At 40.2% G+C, this 19,725-nt stretch overlaps 1 protein-coding gene, 1 long non-coding RNA gene and 1 pseudogene across 2 annotated transcripts in view; 2 read left to right on the top strand and 1 right to left on the bottom strand.

Moving 5' to 3' along the window:
• The window catches only part of LOC127377137 (uncharacterized), a 417,826-nt gene extending 410,013 nt beyond the window's left edge, over positions 1–7,813 (bottom strand). Inside the window, exon 1 of the long non-coding RNA XR_007887634.1 lies at positions 7,258–7,813. This is a non-coding gene — a long non-coding RNA (uncharacterized LOC127377137). The remainder of the gene's footprint in view (positions 1–7,257) is intronic.
• Positions 7,814–14,396: 6,583 nt separating this feature from the next.
• LOC127349525 (uncharacterized) lies at positions 14,397–17,404 on the top strand (annotated as a pseudogene).
• On the top strand, positions 17,381–19,725 carry LOC127377032 (G2/M phase-specific E3 ubiquitin-protein ligase-like). The gene is made up of 3 exons (XM_051424579.1): positions 17,381–17,675; positions 18,937–19,151; positions 19,290–19,725. Exons 1-3 carry the CDS (start codon positions 17,635–17,637, stop codon positions 19,544–19,546), a joined length of 513 nt encoding a protein of 170 aa, XP_051280539.1. The 5' UTR covers positions 17,381–17,634; the 3' UTR covers positions 19,547–19,725.

Raw genomic sequence — 19,725 nt, 5'->3', positions numbered from 1 at the left:
TGACAGGCAAGAGCAGCCTCAAATAATACAGGCATATGGTCAGAAAACACTGCGTCACATATCTCTAGCTTAAAAATGGGCAAACCATATGATAAGACAAGATCAAGTGTGTGTCCGTGTTCCTGTGTGGGTCCAGACACAGATTGCACAAGATTAAAAGAATCAATGAGGTTTAAAAAACCCTTTGCCATTGGCTTATCTGGACAACACACATGAACATTAAAATCCCCAACAATAAGAACACGGTCATATCTAGGCATGATTTCAGCCAGGAAATCAGAAAAGTCATTTAAAAAGTCCTTATTGTATTTGGGAGGCCGATAGACCACAGCACACAACACTGTGTGAGAGCGACCAAGCTCAAATAAGCTCAGTTCAAAGCTGGTGAAAGAGGATTGACAGCAATAGCTGCTTACATTTGTAATGACTCTTATAGACGGTCGCTATTCCTCCTCCTTGGCCCGACGTCCGCGGGGAGTTAAAGTAGCAGCAATCATGGGGTAAAAGTTCAGTGAAAGCGCTGGATTCACCAACACTCAGCCATGTCTCAGTCACACTGAGGAAATCCAATCCTCGGGACGTGAAGAAATCCTTTAAGACAATTTTATTTTTTATTTTAGAAAAGTTACATGAAGTGACTAAAACCATTTGTCTGAACACCTTCCTTTTTACCAGTGGACTGTATTGTATTTCCATGGCTTATGTGATTTAAACATCACATTCCTGTCAAATATTGACCCTTCATTGGATATCGCCCGGCTTGGTATTATTTGAAACATTATTCCCTTGTTTTTCTTTCTCTAACTAGAGAAACAAAGCAGAGTGGTGGAATTCAGACACACCCACATACTGCTCTCAGCTAGGTCACTATAAGTTACCGTAAATGATCTCCCTCCCTCTATCTCGCTGTCTGATGTCCTTGTACTTGTGTTCAGCAAACTGTTGTATGTTGTATCATCAGTATAACTGCAAGTCTAAATGCAAACACAAAACTAGATTACTGACAGAAAAAGGGCTTGGTTATGGATGGCTATTCCCTGCCAGATGTGATGATCTTTTTATTTATATTTTACTATATACCCAGCCGGGTACTTTGGCCTTGCGTCAAACCCCCAGCCTGAGGTCTTTGCCAATGTAATACCATAAAATAAGAATATCGGATTGATTTTTAGCTATTATGAGCCAAAATCCTAAGGCCAGCAAGGAAAACCATCATGTTGTGTCATTGCCGATCAGTGTCCTTTCAGTCTGCCTCTATCACAGTGGACGGACCTCACATACAACTACCATATTGAATCTCTCTCTTTACTCTTAACGCACAAGAACTGATAAAATAAATATTATCAGGAAACTAGAAGTGTTTCTTGCCATGTTGTTCAAGGATTACTAACCATTTCTGACCTGAATGGCACAGCTGCAACTAATGAGTATCACTTTCCTGCGTTATTCTGTAGCAGTGTGCCACCACATAAATAGACCAATTTGACTTTATTGGTTCTTCCTGTTGTTTTAAAGATTAAAGGCAGAATCACTTTTTTCCAAATAGGCTACAACAAAGTTGTAAACACTGAAACGTGGGGTTTGAGAATGTTAACTTAGTGATCTGATCCAATGATTATTTTTGGGAGCGATTGGAGAAATTAAGCCTCTTTTGCAACAGCAAATATGTTTAGAGGGAAATATAATGCAAAGTAAATGACATATTAACTTAACAGGGAAATGTTGTTGCAAAAATTTTGATATTCAACAAATCCTTAAACAATGTATTTAATTTGTTTTCCACTAAAATACATGTCATGGAGCCGACTATTTCTCCATTCCCAAAGTTGAATTTTTTAAAGTAAATGTTGGTATGTATGCTGAAAGAAAGGTGCACATTCCTTTCGCTCATTTGAACCACATTTATGAGCTGTGACGTTGTAATGTTTGAAACATGCTTGTTGACTTGTGTTCAGTATTTGTGCTCACACAGGTTCTCTGTGTTCCCTGACCTGCTTGACCCTTTAAGAAGAAGTTTACCTTCCCTTTAATTTGTCTTGTGGGTATTGTTCTCTGCTGTAATGTCAGTCAGTTTTAAAGAAAGAAAGTTTACTGGTTCAACTTAATAATGTTAACTGAATAATATGTATGTTTAATTATGCCTATTAGAGAGTAAATGTGATTATTTTGTCAAATTAGGGTAGATTGAAGTCCCCTGGGCCAAAGTGGCACTTATCACACAGACTCTCCCTGATTGGCCACAGAGAGCAGGTGACAGGGTATAAAACTGCTATGGCTATTTTCAAAGGGGTCTCTTGAAATGGGTTCCCTTTGCAGACATGCCCGCTTTTATTAATACTTATGCTGTTTTGAGGCAAAAAGGTGCAGTTTTTTGCATGTGGTATAAATGTGTTATTTTCACCTAGTGTATTTGAATATTTCTGCATACTGGATTCCGTACACAGTGTTGGAATTTCATAAATTGGGAATGACTTGAAAGCTGAGACACATACTTCATGCCACCCCTGCATAAGTCAGTGATCCACTTGGCCGAGTCAAAAAAGTATGGAAATGCTCTTGCTTGAGACACAATTGTGTGTTTTATGGACATTTAACTAAAATCAAGATCTTACCCTAACCTGACACATGACATGCCTCACTCCATAATCACTAACCAAGCGCACCCTTCCAATCTGGCGGTCTATTTAAACTGCAAAATTTCCCAGCTCTCCCTCTGCTCTGTCAATGTCGCTGTTGCCCTGCATCCATATTGCCGCTGCTGCTCTGTAAGCTATTGCTGCCTACTGTGCCGTAAGCCTCACCACCACCCCAGCACCCACCTGTAGGCTCCGGATAGGGGTTTAAGGTATTTCTTCATCACTCCCCAATATCTCTATATAAACATATCTGCGGGGAGTGATGAGGTCGGAGCCTAGACGCCAAAATCTAAATATGCTATACTGCTGTAATAAACATTTCAAACATGAGTTGTCTGACTGAACTTAAGTAGCACTCAAGCTCTGGACAGTGGTTTGACAGCCCTGCACTTTGCACGCCAACCACTCACCCAAACCCCCTCCTTGCAACTCCACCGTGTTATATAAATGCAGTGTTTTTTAAAAAATTGTCTTTAAACACATAATTATGAAAATAATTTAGTAATATTCAAATGTAATTTCTCTAGAAGACAAGGTTGGCCCCTCTGTATTTACTTTTTGCATATCCAAAAGCAGCCTTCAATCAGACCAGACCATAGATATCAACTGTAGCTTTGTGATATATTAATAGCCAAGTTAGGGACATAATGGTTAAATTAATTTTTTTGTAACATTTAGTAGAAAAAAGTCAAACACAGGTCGAATTTTGTCAAATAAAAATAGGTCCGACAGTATGTCCCAATGCTAAAGTAAGCATTGAAGCTCAGCAGTCAGAGCCAACTTTCAAACAGCCAACAAACTAGCAGCCCCGGACCTGCCAGCACAGGACAGAGCCAGCCTGAGAGAGCCAGTGAGCGCTACAGCAGTCAGAAAGTCAGAAGAACCAATTCACAAGATACCACGTCTGAGATATACATATTAACCATGGTAATTAATAGATATTTTTTTAGATGTACCCAGTAATCAAAGCGCCAACAAAACCTCTAAGGCAGAAGAGGAGCGGGGTTAGGGTTACCTGCCAAACATTGACAAAGCAGCCCAAATTTCATCTATCAGCTACTTTTCTACCCATCCAGCATAATCAAAAGCAGCCCAATTGGGCGGAAACCCACCGATACAGTGACACCAGCTGGGGTAGTTGTAGTAACACAGATAATGAAATATGCATACGAGTGCTTGTGCCAACAAAAACAGGAATGTGGTCAGGGCACTCACAAGGGAAAACACACTACACTGTGCCTATACAGGGTCAGTGAAAAACATGTTTGCCTGGAAGCTCTTCAAGAGACAGACAGTGTTCCCCAATGATTGAGCTCAGTGGTTCCCAACCTTTGTTTCAGATGTACCCCCATAGTCCTGATGAACTCCAATTCCCCTTCATCACCACCAATCATGTTCAATTTAATTTGTTCATTTTAGATAATTTTTCGACCATTTATCCAGTACTATTTAGACTTCTCTGCTCATTTACTAACTTGACAATTGAGAGTCCCATGGATGAGTGATGGCACATCGGCAGAGTGTGGCTACTACAGGTGGGGGCTCAGGACAGCCAGCACTCACACCACAGAAAGAAAGGGTGGCTGGAATAATTGGTGAAACCCTCATCTCTGGCATCCTGCCATGTGAGTGTGACTCTGACGTGTGTGTTATTCCTGGTACATGAAACAAATATTAACTCATACCTTGCAGCTGAATTAACAGACAGTTACAAACTATACATGTCAATGTTTCTATCCAATATAACCACAATAAGCAGACTCGACTCACTGATATATGCAATGTAATGCCATTTTATTTTGATATATTGTAATATGGAAACTGGAAAGTTCAGCACGAGGGACACTAGTACTTCGCAGGATGAGTGAGTAGAGCCAGGCCACCATGCCACAACATTTATCAATGCTGGCAATGTGAGTGTTGTCGATCGCTCCGATAACATTCTGAAATCGGCTCATTGCTGCAAATTGCATTTTAATGTTTGCCTGCTTATCACGGCTAGTGTTTTGACCAGACCCAGGAGCAGACACTCGGACAGGATGGGCGGTTTAATGGAGCTTTATTCCACACGCACACACAGGGAGGGACGAGGGGCGGCCAGAGCAGGTACAGGCAGGTGAAATGGCAAAAGACACTGGAATCACGGAGGCACAGGTGAGCTGACTCAGGAAACTGCACTGCACAAGAGGGACCCTGGAGCACAGGAGAGAAAAGGTTAACTGAGGAGCAGGCGCAGGAAAATCACAAGTAGACTTAGTAGTAAGCTAAGCACTGAAAGGGACCACAAAAGTTACCACAAAGTTGGCTGAACAACAATCTGGCGACGAATGAAAGGATGACCGGGGTTCTTGAAGGCAGGTGAGGCAGCGCACAGGTGAGGTGAGTGGAGGCCGCACCCTCAGACACACACAGGGAAGGAGGAGGAGCAAAGGGAGCAGAGCCATGACAGTAGCCCCCCCCCCCCCCTGAACGGACGCCTCCTGGCGGCCTACCGGGCTTGTCAGGATGGGATCGGTAGAAGTCAGACAGACGAGAGGAGTCCAGGATGAAGCCCCGGGGAACCCAAGAGCGCTCCTCCGGTCCGTACCCTTTCCAATCCACCAGATACTGGAAACCCTGGCCCCGCCGTCGGACGTCCACGATCTGGCGAACTGTGTAGGCTGGGTGGTCGTCGATGAGCCGGGGGGGCGGAGGGGGGTCGGCCGGAGGGCTCAGAGGGCTGGAGGAGACCGGCTTCAGGAGTGATACGTGAAACACAGGATGCACATGTAACGACGTAGGGAGCTTTAATCTCACAGCCACAGGATTTATGATCTTGTCCACTTCAAAAGGTCCAATAAATCTCGGAGCCAGCTTTCGAGACTCTACCTGCGAAGGCAGGTCTCGAGAAGACAGCCATACCTTCTGACCAGGGGTGTAATCCGGGGCAGGGAGTTGGTGGCGGTCCGCCAGGCGTTGGTTTCTAGCCGTTGTCCATAGCAGGGCGGCACGAGCCTCAGTCCAAATCCGGCGGCAATGGCACAGGTGGTCCTGAACTGACAGGACCACCACCTCCCCTTCCTGAGAGGGGAACAAAGGAGGTTGAAAACCATAAGTCGTCATGAACGGGGACATACCTGTGGCAGCGCAGGTGAGGGAGTTATGTGCATATTCAATCCATGGAAGAAATGTGCCTGCTTCACCAGCACCTCTATTCGCCAATTTACTGCTGCCACCACACGAGAAGCTGGGAGGATGGTCTCTGGTTCAGTCTCTGGCATCTCTGGGTCAGCTTGGCGTGATAGAGCATCAAGCTTGGCATTGCGGGACCCAGGTCGGTAGGTGAGGGTGAAAACAAAACGATCCAGGAATAAAGCCCACCAGGCCTGGCGGGAGTTGAGCCTTTTAGCTGAGCGGAGGTACGCCAGGTTTTTATGATCCGTCCACACGACGAACAGGAAGGCAGCGCCCTCCAGCCAATGCCTCCACTCCTGAAGGGCTACCACCACCGCCAGCAGCTCTCGATTCCCAACATAGTGGTTCCTCTCCGCAGGGGACAGGCATCTGGAGAGGAAAGCACAAGGGTGCAGCTTGTGGTCCTTGGGGAATCGCTGGGAGAGTACTGCCCCAATGCCAGTGCCCGAGGCATCCACCTCCACCATGAACTGGAGGGAGGGGTCTGGATTATGCAGCACCGGGGCAGAAGTAAACAGCTCTTTCAGGGCTAGAAAAGCCGTTTCTGCTTCAGGGGGCCAGGCGAACGGGGCTTTCACTGAGGTGAGCTTAGTCAGGGGGGCTGCTACCTTGCTATAGTTTCTAATAAAGCGATGGTAAAAGTTAGCAAACCCCAGGAAGCGCTGCAATTGTTTGCGAGTGGCTGGTCTAGGCCAATCAGCCACGGCCTGAATCTTGGCAGGATCTGCTTTAACCTGCCCCTGCTCGATAATAAACCCCAGGAAAGTCACGGATGTCACGTTAAACTTGCATTTCTCGGCCTTAACATAGAGCTTGTTCTCAAAGAGTCTCTGGAGTACCTGCTGGACATGCTGAACGTGTTCCTCCTATTCGAAGTGGCCTAAGGGGGTGTTAAAGGCAGTTTCCCACTCGTCTCCCTCTCTGATCCTGACAAGATGGTACGCGTTCCGGAGGTCTAATTTCGTGAACACTGTAGCCTTAATAAGGGGTTCAAAAGCCAGATCAATGAGAGGGAGAGGGAGAGGGTACTTATTCTTAATGGTGATGTCGTTAAGCCCTCGATAATTAATGCGAGGACAGAGGGACAGGTCTTTTTTGGTTACAAAAAAGAAGCATCAAATTATTTTTTTTTTTTTTTTTTTTTTTTTAATTTTTTAAAAAAATTTTTGTTTTTTTTTGGACCAAAATTTTTTTCTTTATAAACCCCTTTAGGAATCACTCAATTAACTTTCACTGTTATGCAGATGATACGCAGTTATATCTATCAATCAAGCCCGATGAAATTAATCAATTATCTAAATTACAAACATGTGTTAAGGACATAAAATCCTGGATGAGCTGCAATTTTCTGATGTTAAACTCAGAAAAAAAACGAAATTCTTGTACTTGGCCCCAAAAACCTTACAGACTCACTGTCTAAAGATATAGTTACTCTAGATGGCATTACCTTGGCCTCTAGCACCACTGTCAGGAATCTTGGAGTTATCTTTGATCAGGATTTGTCATTTAATCCCCACATGAAGCAGACCTCTAGGACTGCCTTCTTTCATTTACGTAATATTACAAAAATTATCACAGACAGATGCATAAAAACTAATCATTCATCCTGTCCCATGAATATTTGTCGTTTTACAAAACTGTTATAATCAGCAAATTTATTACACTGTACCTGTTTTAAATTATGAGATATATGTACCTTGTGTGCAAAGTAGCATTTTATATAACCTACATTTTTTATTTGTATGTATTTCAGATGACTTTCTGTGTCAGATCCAGTTGGGGTGTGCAACCATTTGGTAGCTTTACAGTATCAGACAGTCCATTGTTCAGAGTCTGGCATGTCAATTGTGGCATAAAGCTAAAACTTGTTTGTATTATAGAAAATACTGGTATAATGTTTAATTACTAAAAATTGTTCATTAATGGCATCCCAATAAATAAAATCATTCCTCATTGTGGCAGCAGTTCACTGCTTTTTGTCGTTTCAGTATTACCTCTGTACACATTAGATAGAGCAGCTAGCTCAAAATGCCAACACAGCTATTAAAGTATACATTAGGGATGGGATGATATACAATATTATCGCGTATCGTGATAAAAACACTCAGATACATTTATTGTGGTGAATTTTAATTATCGTGATAATGATGAACGTTCTCTCACAGCTTAACTTGAAAAAGCTGTCTGGCTCTCCAGGACACAGTCCCATATTGATTTCCTGATTCATTTTGAACAAAGGGACAAGGGGGAGTCTACATCTTTCCAGTCAGTTCAAAATCCTAAGCCTGTCATCATGGCTGAAGGCTCGGCTTGCCTGTTGTATCTCTATTATGAAAAAAAAAAACAGGATGTATGGAAATTGATTCCAAAATATAGAACAGGGAGATGAGGTTCCTGTCTCTGATGCAATAAGTGTGTATTTTTAACTAAATATAAGGTAAAAGGATTCCAGTAGTTTCATGATAATCAGGACACTATCATGCATTGCAATTATTTTGACCAAGATAATTGTGATAAGACATTTTCCTAGTACCAATGCTGAAGTTGTACTTGAATGGTCTATCCTCTTCCTCTCTGTCAGTCCTGTGTTCCTGCTTGGACTCAATGATGTATCACTTGGCCTGTCGTGAGAGAGCCATGCAGGGCCAGAGGTTCCATAATATTATCAGAGTTCATCATGTTCCTGAGAACCTGGACTTCAGAGAGATCGCCAGAGTCAGTCATGTTTAGAGACGACTCTGAGCCTGTGTGTTTTGGCCCAAAATGATACAGGCGGGGAGAATAGTCGTGGATAAGGGAAACCATGTGTCTCTCCAAATGGCCTCTGTTCTCTTGAATTAATACCTCTGGAGCTGATAGTAATAATAAAAGCACATCTGGATTGGATTGGGGAGTGATTATTCCATTGGACCTCATGGTCTGGGCCCTTTTTCCAGTGCAGGAGAGAGCATTATGTCATAGTTCATTTTTGACCAGTGTATGTGTTATATTCCGGACCACAAACTGGACAGTGTGCACCTTATTCCCACATATTCTTGACATAGTTTACCTGTGCTGTTTCTTATTTTTTCTTTTTAGTCCTCTTATGTTTCACTATGGGGTCCTGGAAAAGGGGAGTTTGAAAAATTTGAATTCCTTCTTTATAAATGTTAAGAATGAGGTTAACATCCCGTCCCCGCCTCTCTGTTTGCATACCACATTCACCACTTTGGATTGTATTTCCTGGAATTTATGAGAGCGAAACAAAGACATCAATGACGAAAGAGGCATAAATTATTGTGGAAAATACCAAACATAATCCGTCATGGCACTCACCATATCCACATACACTATTCGGTTTGAACAGCACAGCATCTTAAACGACCATACCAGGAGTTCTGTGTCTTTATCTTAATTTAGAATGCAATGTGGTTAGGTTGATTTCTTACCTTCCCCAATTAATTTGAGTAGAATATGAAAAATGAACCAGGAGAGTTTTGAAACCTGCCTTAAGGATGCTGTCAGTATATTCTGGCTCTTTAGAATCTAGTGTAGGGAAAACTACAACAACAATTCAAATTTTTTTCCAATCCTATATACTGGGAGTTCATGGTATTTGGATCACTCAGACCTCAACAGGTGCTTCATTTTAAACATGTAGGAGAAACAGACCCTAATCAATTAATTAATAAATTGTCAGAAAATGGTGAAAAATGTTAGTCAGTGTTTCCCAGAGCCCAAGGTGTCATCCTCAAATGTGAGAAGCTGAAGTCAGAGAATTGTGACATTTTTCCTTAACAAAATGACACCATCAATTCAGTGTGCGAACCAGGGAGAGAAAGGGGAGAAATACATGGCAACAATGGCATATTGTCAATATTTTAGGGACCACACAAAATTTCACAAATCATGTTTTCCATGTCCATTAAGCTGCCCCTGGTTCCCCTGTAGTTCACACCCTGCGTCAATTATCAAATTAGTTGGTGATTAATTAAACAGTTGCAAACTAATCAATTAATCAAATAATTGTTGCAGCTCTATCTACAGCCAGAGTTTGGTTTTTCAGTTCTGGGATACTTTAGAAACATAGCGGTTCAACATAGGGGACTCCATATATACGTGTATACACTGATCATTCTGAGCAGCTGGGCACCCTGGTGGTCAGAATGTTCTGCAGCCCCATACCAACAAACCTTGATGCATTGTGTGTTCTGACACCTTTCTATCAGAACCAGCATTAACTGTTTCAGCAATTTGAGCTACAGTAGCTCGTCTGTTGGATCAGACCACACTGGCCAGCCTTCACTCCCCACGTGCATCAATGAGCCTTGGCCCCCCATGACCCTGTCTCCGGTTCTTTTCCTTCCTTGGACCACTTTTGATAGGTACTTTTTCTAAAGAAAAAGTTATCTCAACAAAAGGTTATAGGTTGGCAAAACTTTTTTTTTGTTTATTTTAAAACTTAAAAGTTCGAGTTTGAAAAATGACAGTTGTTTTGAAACGATGAACGTATGATTTAGATCAGTAGTGAGGGGCTGACTCTTATACTATTAAATGTAGCAGATTACAGAACACAAGGATTTTCTACTATATGTGTCAAGTAAAAAAGAAACACCATAATGCCCTAAAATAGTACACTTACTACAACATTTAAAATGTATTAAGGTAATGTGGAAAAAGAACAACTATAAGACAACTATAAGAACTGAAAGTTTAGTCTTCTTCTTAGAGTTAAATGAACATTTCACAGGTCAGTCCTTTACATAGCTGTCGGCTCAGATACTGTCAGGGAAAAACAAAGGCAAGAACTAAGCTGTTCAGTCATCACACCTCAGAAGATCTCAGGCACACTGATACTGTATGTTTACTTAGCCCTGGGCCTATTGTTAGAAGCACAAAGCAAGGTTTATTAAAAGCAGTGGGAATACCTTGTGATAACACAGACAGTAATTGAGTTACTGAGCTCATCGCACATTTAGAAAGAGCTGAAACCATTTTGAGCTTCTCACTGACCTAATTCCTTGAAGTTCCACATGGACATAATGATGTCATGTCATTATTACAGGTGACTGTAAAGACTGTAAAGACAAATGAACCGTCTTAAACAAAAAAAAAAGACAAAATAAACCTTCACTGATCCTCAGCAAGGATATGTGGTTATTACAGCAGCGCAAGGACAGCAATAAGTACAGATACAGACAGTAAAAGATTTAAATAATAATAGGTATACACAACTTAAATAAGAAAAGAATTAAAGTAGAACTATAGCGGCGAGACAATATTACAAGGTAAAGTGACAGTGGTGTGATTTATAGCAATAGAGTCAACAGTCAGTAGCCTATGTGTAAACCAGACTAATATATAGAATTATAATTATACTTGTGTTGACATGTATTGTAAAAGCGCTTTGAGTGGTTGGAAGACTAGAAAAGCGCTATACAAGTACAGGTCCATTTACCATTTACTGTATTAAAGGTCCATTTAGGAGAAGCTATTGCCAGAAATGGAATATAATTAGGGATGCACGCTAACTTTTTTTTTTAAACCGATACCGATAACCGATAACTTTCAGCTCCTAAAGGCCGATACCGATAACTGATAACACACACATATACATAATATATATGATCATGACCTAAGATCATGACATTAATACAATGAACAAACCCAAAAACATTTTTTTGTTTGTCTTTTGTTTTTAAATGTTTAAATTTAAATGTTATTTATTCATTATCATCATCATACATCATCATCATTCCATTATTTCAAAAAAAAGGCCCCTTGAACTGATGCAAATACATGCAGCAGGATTACAAACTGAAAAAGTGTATTCCAGAAGTTCAAAAAAATAAATATATATGGAAAATTGATGCACTGACACAAGTTAGATTTAAACATTTCTATGTAAACGCAATCTGAAAAATGCATTCCTCAATAACAATAAATAAAATGTGCATAATGACACAAGTTACACTTGTCTGTGTAAACAAACTGAAAAAGTGCATTCCATAGTAACAAAAATTAAGTTTGAATGATTTTGGCTAATGGTTCCATTCAAATGAATACCTTTTAACTAAAGTAAATGAGGTTCAGCTGTTTGAGAGAGAGAGAGAGAGAGAGAGAGAGAGAGAGAGAGAGAGAGAGAGAATTGTCAACCATAGCCACCAGGGCCCACCCCAACGACACACCTTAAGAAACAGGCTGATCTAATGTTATACCTGCAGCGGGTTTTGCCGGCTGTTTGGGCCCGTTCTGTGCATCTAAACGGACTGTTGTGGATTACTGACACTGAACGAGTCCGGACCGAGTCTGTTCCGGTCTGAGGAGATCCGGATACGCGAGGACAACAAACTGGAATCGGAATCTGTGGATGTTCGTCTGTAGCTAGCTGCTACACCTTCAAACGCAACCTCATTTGGCCATCCATGAAAAAGCTACTTAACCTCCCACTTTTCTATAGCGATACATACTTCCTACGGGCACTGCACTAGTTTGTTACAAATAACAAGCGACCTGTCTTCTTCAGTAACTTCGTAAAAGTGTGGACGCCGTGTTGTCTGTTTCCAAACGTAAGCACGCTGTGCTGCATTCACGGTGTAACGGAAATTCCCTGTTCCCACATTTGGTAGTTCTTTCGGCCTTATTAAGTTCATGTTTCTATTGTTTATGTGCAACATGTGGAAAAATACTGTGGATATCAATTCAAGTCAGCAACTACCAAAATTATGACAGAGTTAACAAGTTTTTTTCCGATGAGGGGGTATTCTTGAATTTTCCCAGTCAGAAAGAGTTTTTCTGATTATGCCAACGTCACTTGAACGCAGGATTCACTGCAGGCCATTCAGGTCTCATAGTGAGAGCGGGGCACTGCCGTGCTGACAAAATTATTTATGTTATCGGGGCTATTCGTCATGATATCGGACTTATCTGAATGATGTAATAATTTCCTGTTATCGGCCCGAAAATTATCGTGCACCCCTAAATATAATATTCAAAGGTATGTTTGCATTAGCGTGTAATTACCTGGAAATAAGAATCGTGTTTTTGTTACATTAGATATTATTAGTTTTTATCTACAGAGGGAGTGGATCTTCTTCCATGGAGTTCGCCGTGTTTCTACAGTAGCCCAGAATGGCTTCTCCAGGTGGGAGACGTTTTTATTCACAGAGGTCCTCTTCTACAAAGGCTGCCATGTTGAACCACCATGTTTCCATGTTTGTTTGGTATATAGAAAAACTGTCCCTTTATTACAAAATTTGTATAAAAAGCAAGAGAAGTACAATATAAGAAAAGTATAATAAAGCCCAGAGGGCAGGAGTGGATGAACATAGATAAAGAGTAACTGCATGTACAAGACGCTCTATGAGGTAAAACGAATGTATGAGGGGCCGTACAAGACATTATTCATTCTGGCCCTCTCACATACATATATTCTTCTTTCACATACATATATATTCCCTCTCACATACATATATTCTTCTTTCACATACACATATATTCCCTCTCACATACATATATTCTTCTTTCACATACATATATATTCCCTCTCACATACATATATTCTTCTTTCACATTCATATATTTTCCCTCTCAAATACATATATTTTCACTCACACATTCATATATTTTCACATACACATTCATATATTTTTACTCTCACATTCATATATTTCACTCACACATTCATATATTTTCACTCACACATTCATATATTTTCACTCACACATTCATATATTTTTATATATGTATGTAAGAGGAAAATATATGTGTGTGTGAGAAGAATATATGTATGTGTGAGAAGAATATATGCGTGTGTGAGACAAAGTATACATGAAACGGAAGGACAATAGTGGAAACGGAAGGCAGGCCATTTTATCGCGCTGTGATTGGCTGATAAGTTGGCGCGAGGTCATGTGCAGGTCATGATTAACATGGAAGGGAGAGAGGAGACCCGTGCACTGCAGCAAGCCATTGGGGGTATTAAGAACTATTTTATCATCATCTGAAACAGTCACATCGTTGTCCTCGTCCCTTGAGCAGCGGAGGACAAGCTCATCAGGACCTAACGTTACTCACAGCGCGGCGGAAAATGAGACGAGAGAACTTTTCAGACCTTGAAACTCCCAAGTCGCTTCCGCAGCCCAAGCAGCTAACGTTAGCGCTACACAAGGACGACCTGGAGGACTGTCGCAGTCTTTACGATATGAGACACAGCTACACTTTGGCAACTGGGGCTCCCGGAAAAGGAAAAGGTAAGAAAAACGTAGCGTTACATGGTAACTTAACTGGAAGTAGTAAATCCCAAATGCTCGTTTGCTAATTTGGCTGCAGTCAATGTGTATGTTAATACATGTTCGCAAAACCCGTAAATGTCCGTAGTAAAAACAATAAAGACAATTAAACAATCTTCAAATGACAGAAAACATCGAAGGCTGTTTTGTACTTTTGAGTAACGTTTGTATAAAATGGGTGTAAATGATTCTCTGTGTCACTCTTAGGTTAAGTTGGTAATCTCATAATAATGTGTCTAACGTTAGCGGTAGCTACATAACCTAACGACAGCTGTGGTTAAGGTATTATCATTTTCAGTTAATAGTTCAACTTAACGTTAAGTTGAACTAAGGGCAAATCAAGGTATGTGTAAGATTATAGAGCATTATAGAGCAGGTGAGGAGAGACATGGCTGACACTCTCCCAGCTCCATCATATTTTATCTTTCAGTAGATTATAATATATCTTTTAACAGCATAATCAACCAATGTTGACGATAACCAAAACTGCTAACTGCAACTTTTGGTATTTTGAGTGTTCTGGAATTTAAATTTAGTCCTGTTATGGCAGTTGAAAATTTGAGCCAGAGTCTGGCCATATGATATCGGCCATTTTAGTCAGCCATTAGTTTGTGTCAAACTGTGGAGCTGATGTTAATTCTAGCTTGCGTGGCTAAAGTGAAGAGTTGTCAGCAGTAGCAGGTTCAGTCAGTCCATATCAAAATATTGTCAGAACATGCAGTATGTTTAATGGAATGTAGACCAGAAATACAGAACATTTTTTTCATTCCTAAATGACAGTAGAGGGTTACTAATTTAACTAATGTAACCCTGTAAAGATATTGACAATGCCTAATTTAAAGTAGTTTTATTGCAGTCTGCTGTTTGGGCAGCCTTCTATGTCTCGTTGTTGTTTATCCATCAGCTTGTTATTAATGAATCAAATAATAGTATGTACTAGTATTAGTGCAATGTTAAAGGATCCAAAAATAACATGTCTGCTTTGTTTTGTAGGGCCAAATCACATTATCACGATACTTTTAACAAAGATGTCATCCTTCTTCCAAAACCATTGAGCAGTGCTGTCGTCAGGCATTGCACAAAGCAACAGTTACATGAACAGGGACAGAGCACTGTCTGTCACTGAACAAATAGGGATGCCTTTGGAGAAATTCTCTTTGTAAGGTAAGGACTAATATTTGTTTTTATTATGTCCAAACTGTGGTTATAAATGACTAACTGAAATTAGCAGTGCCATGAATTATTCTGGCATGAATTATTCTTTTATTTATTATAAATTCGGTTGTGTCCATCTCAAAAGAGGAAATGGAACATGACTGATCAGTTTCACTGTCTTGTGCAAAAAGGTTTGTTTGGGCCTATTTTTTTCTTGAAACTTTTACAATTTTACCTGCTGTTTTCAGCTTGGAGTTTCTGATGGCATGTGGCAACAGACTGACTTCACCTAAACTGCGTGCCGGACAGAAGTTGGATGCAAATCTCATACATAAAATATATAGATCAAAAGCCCTATACATCAGACCATCAAAGCCAATTCTGGTATGTTAAATAATTGAATTCAATTGCAGAATAATATTAAACCCACTGTAATAATAACCAATAAGTGGTGCATACACATGCATGCATTAAGGTCAAATCTTGTCAGTTAGCTCTGACCTTTAGTATATTTTCATTAGTGTATCATGTCAAACCATATAAAGTCATTCTTAGAAGTATAATAAATATAGATCTGGTGTTTCCAGGTACTATTCAGTTTACAGTAGACATTTAGTAAATCTGAAATATATGCTGATATGTTTCTCATGTCTTTCCAAGGATGATATTGCAGGCTATAGCAGTGGCGACAACAATTGTGAGGAAATCACTGGTTCAGCAAGGCAGCTACGCTCCTCATCTCTACCACAAGATAGACCCTCATATGCATCTTCAGAGAACTTCACCAGTCCAATGACTGTGTCCCCACCAAACTGTGCTTCGGAGTTCAACCTTTACCCTCTTCACTTGGGTGTGGAGGGATATTTACTCAAACTTCTTCTTGACCTCCCAAAGCAGTATATCTCCCAACCGCAGCAGCATTTCAGCAAGCAGTTCTTCTGCTCCGGTGCCAGTATGTCCACTGGAGAGCTGCCCTTCTACCAGTCAGCTTTCACCTCATCATTAAGAGGAGTAACTACAGTTGATCCAACTCTGGTCCTGACTTGCGAAGATATCTCAACTTCACCCTACCAGAGCAGCCTTCCAGCAAGTCATTGTTCTGCCTATACCTCAACACACCATCAATCAGCAAACTATGAGAACTACCTTTCAGTAATGGCTGCCCTCTAAACGTCTTCTGACGATGAGGAATTGAACCTGGCTATAATAGCAAGCCTGGAGAGTGAAAAGTTAGTACATGATGCAAATGTTTTATGCAGAGCCAACCCAACAATTAACTAATTTCTGATTACAAATACTGTACCTGTATCCAAAGCCTTATATATTTTATTCCTCTGCGCTGTAGAGCTTTTTGTGTCCAAAATTATGATATTATAAATCATTTTATATCAACTTCTTTACATTTCACAATATTAAATACTTACTAATATACTATAAGTTGTATGTGACATTTATGTATTCAAACTTATATTTATCTTGTTTGTTTCAAAAGGACCACAGGATGTTTGATGCCAGCGAGTGACATTTTGCAGGATCTTGCAACAAAAATAAACCATCAGAAGAAAAGCAAGTTTAACATTAACAGATCCACAGTCCTGGATGGAGCCATCAGAGGTTTTAAACGAGGGACATACGATCCATGTCACACTATTTCTGTCAGGTTTTCTGATGATATGGGAGTACCTGAAGAGGCTGTTGACTTAGGTGGACCAAGAAGAGAATTTCTAAGACTACTAATGGAAGCTTTGCCCCAATCTCCAATGTTTGAAGGAGAAGAAGGCAAAATGAACTTGGCTCTTGACATTGCTGGTATGTTTTAGGTATAATCTCATATCATTGATGTGTTCTCTCAAATTCCAATTAATCACTTATTACATTTACATTAATATCATATAATTTATATGGTGGTACAAGTTGTTGTTGAGTTTTTACACATGGACTGTCAAATAATATAATGATTTAATTTTCTCTAGCCATGAGAGAGGACAGGTACTTCATTGCAGGCAGAGCCATCGCAGTAAGCCTTGTACATGGCGGTCCTCCTGCAGGCTTTCTGTCCCCAACTCTTTTCTCTTGCCTTGTTGATGGCCCAGAACTAGCTACGCCAGTTTTAGAAGATGTTGCGATAGGGAGTTGCAGGAAAAAATTAAAAGGGTAACTTTTTCTTAGTTTAAGAATTTGATGTGTATATGTATGTCTGTTTCTATGCTAGTGAAGAGGTTTAATTACAGCACTCAGATTTTGTTGTTTAATGTATCTCTTGCAAGGTCATAGAGTGCAAAACATTTGAAGATCTGTTAGCAACAACACAGCCACTTGAGGAGTATTTGGCCAATGCTGGCTGCCTGAGGCCACTGCGGAGGTTGGAAGACAAGAATCTGCTTGTAGATGACATCCTGATGTTCCAAGTGTTACACAGAGTGCGTGGTCCTTTTGAGAGGTAAATTGTGATCCTCTATGTTTAGCCAATTCAATAAGGAACTGAAACCCATGAAGACTCCCGTGTGTGTGTTTTCTATGGGCCATTTCTGTGTGTGTAGTATATAGTGTGCTTGACCATGCCTTCCGTCCTCTAAAGCCTGAATTGACCTGATAATTATTTAATTTTACTTAATGAAGATACTATATTAATGAATCAGTAGGTAATGATTAGTTCATAAATGTTTGTTAAATAAACATATTTAACTCTGATTCAGCTGCAGTGCGGAATTTACAATTAATTGCTTAATCACTGATACACTTTCTGTTCAACCTCAACTAAGGTGATACAAGTAGTTACTAAGTAATCTCTAATTACTTAAAGGTCCAGTGTGTAGGATTGAGAAGGATCTATTGGCAGAAAAGGAATATAATATTCATAGGTCAGTAGGTAGGTAGGTACGTTTTCATTTTGTTTAATCACCTGAATATAAGAACCGTTTTGTTTTTTACCTTTAGAATGAGCTGCTTTAATTTACGGACTCCGCAAGTATCTTTCCATCAAGCCTGTCATGTTGAACCACCATGTTTCTACAGTAACCCAGAACAGACGAACCAAACAGTGCCTCTACATAGGGGGCGCTCTTGTGTTTCACACATTTTGCGGCCACCAGTTTCTCCTTTACTCTTGAAGCGGAAGGGGGAAGCAGGTGAGTTGCAATATGCAACTACACATCTAGATGCCACTAAATCCTACACACTGGACATTTAATGATTACCTACAGAGTATTTAAATTCACCAGTAAGAACTCTGTAGCTACTTGTCATAATAACAAACTAATAACGGATTACTTAGTAACTACTCATGATATATAACCTTACTTGTGGGAGCACAAGTAAGTTAATAGTTTTGTACTGCTCAGCAGCTTGTTCATAGTTAATCAGGAATAACTCATGAAGAAAGTGGTCAGCATGACGATTCGCCGATATTTATCATTACCTGATTCATTAATATAGTATATTTTACTCAGTTTGCTAGTAAATCATCATTGTCTACTAAGTGAATAATTTCTAATGACTACAAACTACTTATTAACAATTCATATATTATCTGGTCATTACAGATTTGCTCCTTACTCATTCCTTAGCAAATACTCACAATTTTACATTTATATATTCCTCTCTGATTAATTCATCTGCTACATGTGAATAGGTAAAAACAAACTTTTTTGTCAAAACTTCAGTCGCCAATCACAACACTTTAATTTTTTTTTTTTACTCAGATTCAGGGATGGACTGAGGACACTTGGTGTGCTGGACAAAATCAAAGGTCATCCGGAGAGTTTCCGCCCCCTTCTATGCTGGTCTCCTACAATGCTCACCGCTGACCTGGTTGACAGCCTCTTTACCATCAATCTGTCTCCAGTTGGTAGCAATAGGAGGCATGCTGAAGAAGTCGTTGTTCCTTTCTGGAGAGACTATCTAACAGATGCAGAAGGTTAAGCGGTTCTTGAATCACTTAATTAATAATTAAGAAAAAACAATAAAGCACTGCATCTTGTCATTGTACATAAGTTAAGAGTAGTGATGCATGCAGTGTTTTTAAATCAACTTTTTGATGTATTGCTTTTTCTAGATCAAGAGGGAACACAGAAGCTGGGGACAATTCTCGCCTTTGCCACTGGCGCCAATACAGTTCCACCAATTGGCTTCTTTCCACAACCTTCAATAGAGTTTCTTCACCAAGAGCAGGACACAGCGACCCCTTCGAAACTGCCCATTGCAAACACCTGCATCAATTGCTTGAAGCTGCCACTGCACACCTCTTACAGAGCCTTTCAGGAAAACATGGATTTTGCATTGGGCAATACCCATGGTTTTGGAATGGCTTAATTTGTGGACAGGCCTCTTTCTCAGTATTCTGTTAAAGGTCAAAATTTGAGTAAGCATGCTGATAATCCTGAAACCGTTCTTCACACATTTTTTGTTTAGAAAAATACACATTTGTTGCATCTTTGTTAAAATAAGGTGCTAATATCTTAAGTACAGTTCAGGTTTTAATAAAGTTTTAT

Source organism: Dicentrarchus labrax, unplaced genomic scaffold, assembly GCF_905237075.1.
Source record: "Dicentrarchus labrax unplaced genomic scaffold, dlabrax2021, whole genome shotgun sequence".
Classification (NCBI taxonomy): Eukaryota; Metazoa; Chordata; class Actinopteri; family Moronidae; genus Dicentrarchus; species Dicentrarchus labrax.
The sequence above is the reverse complement of the archived record's forward strand: the minus strand, read 5'-3'. Positions and strand labels throughout refer to the sequence as shown.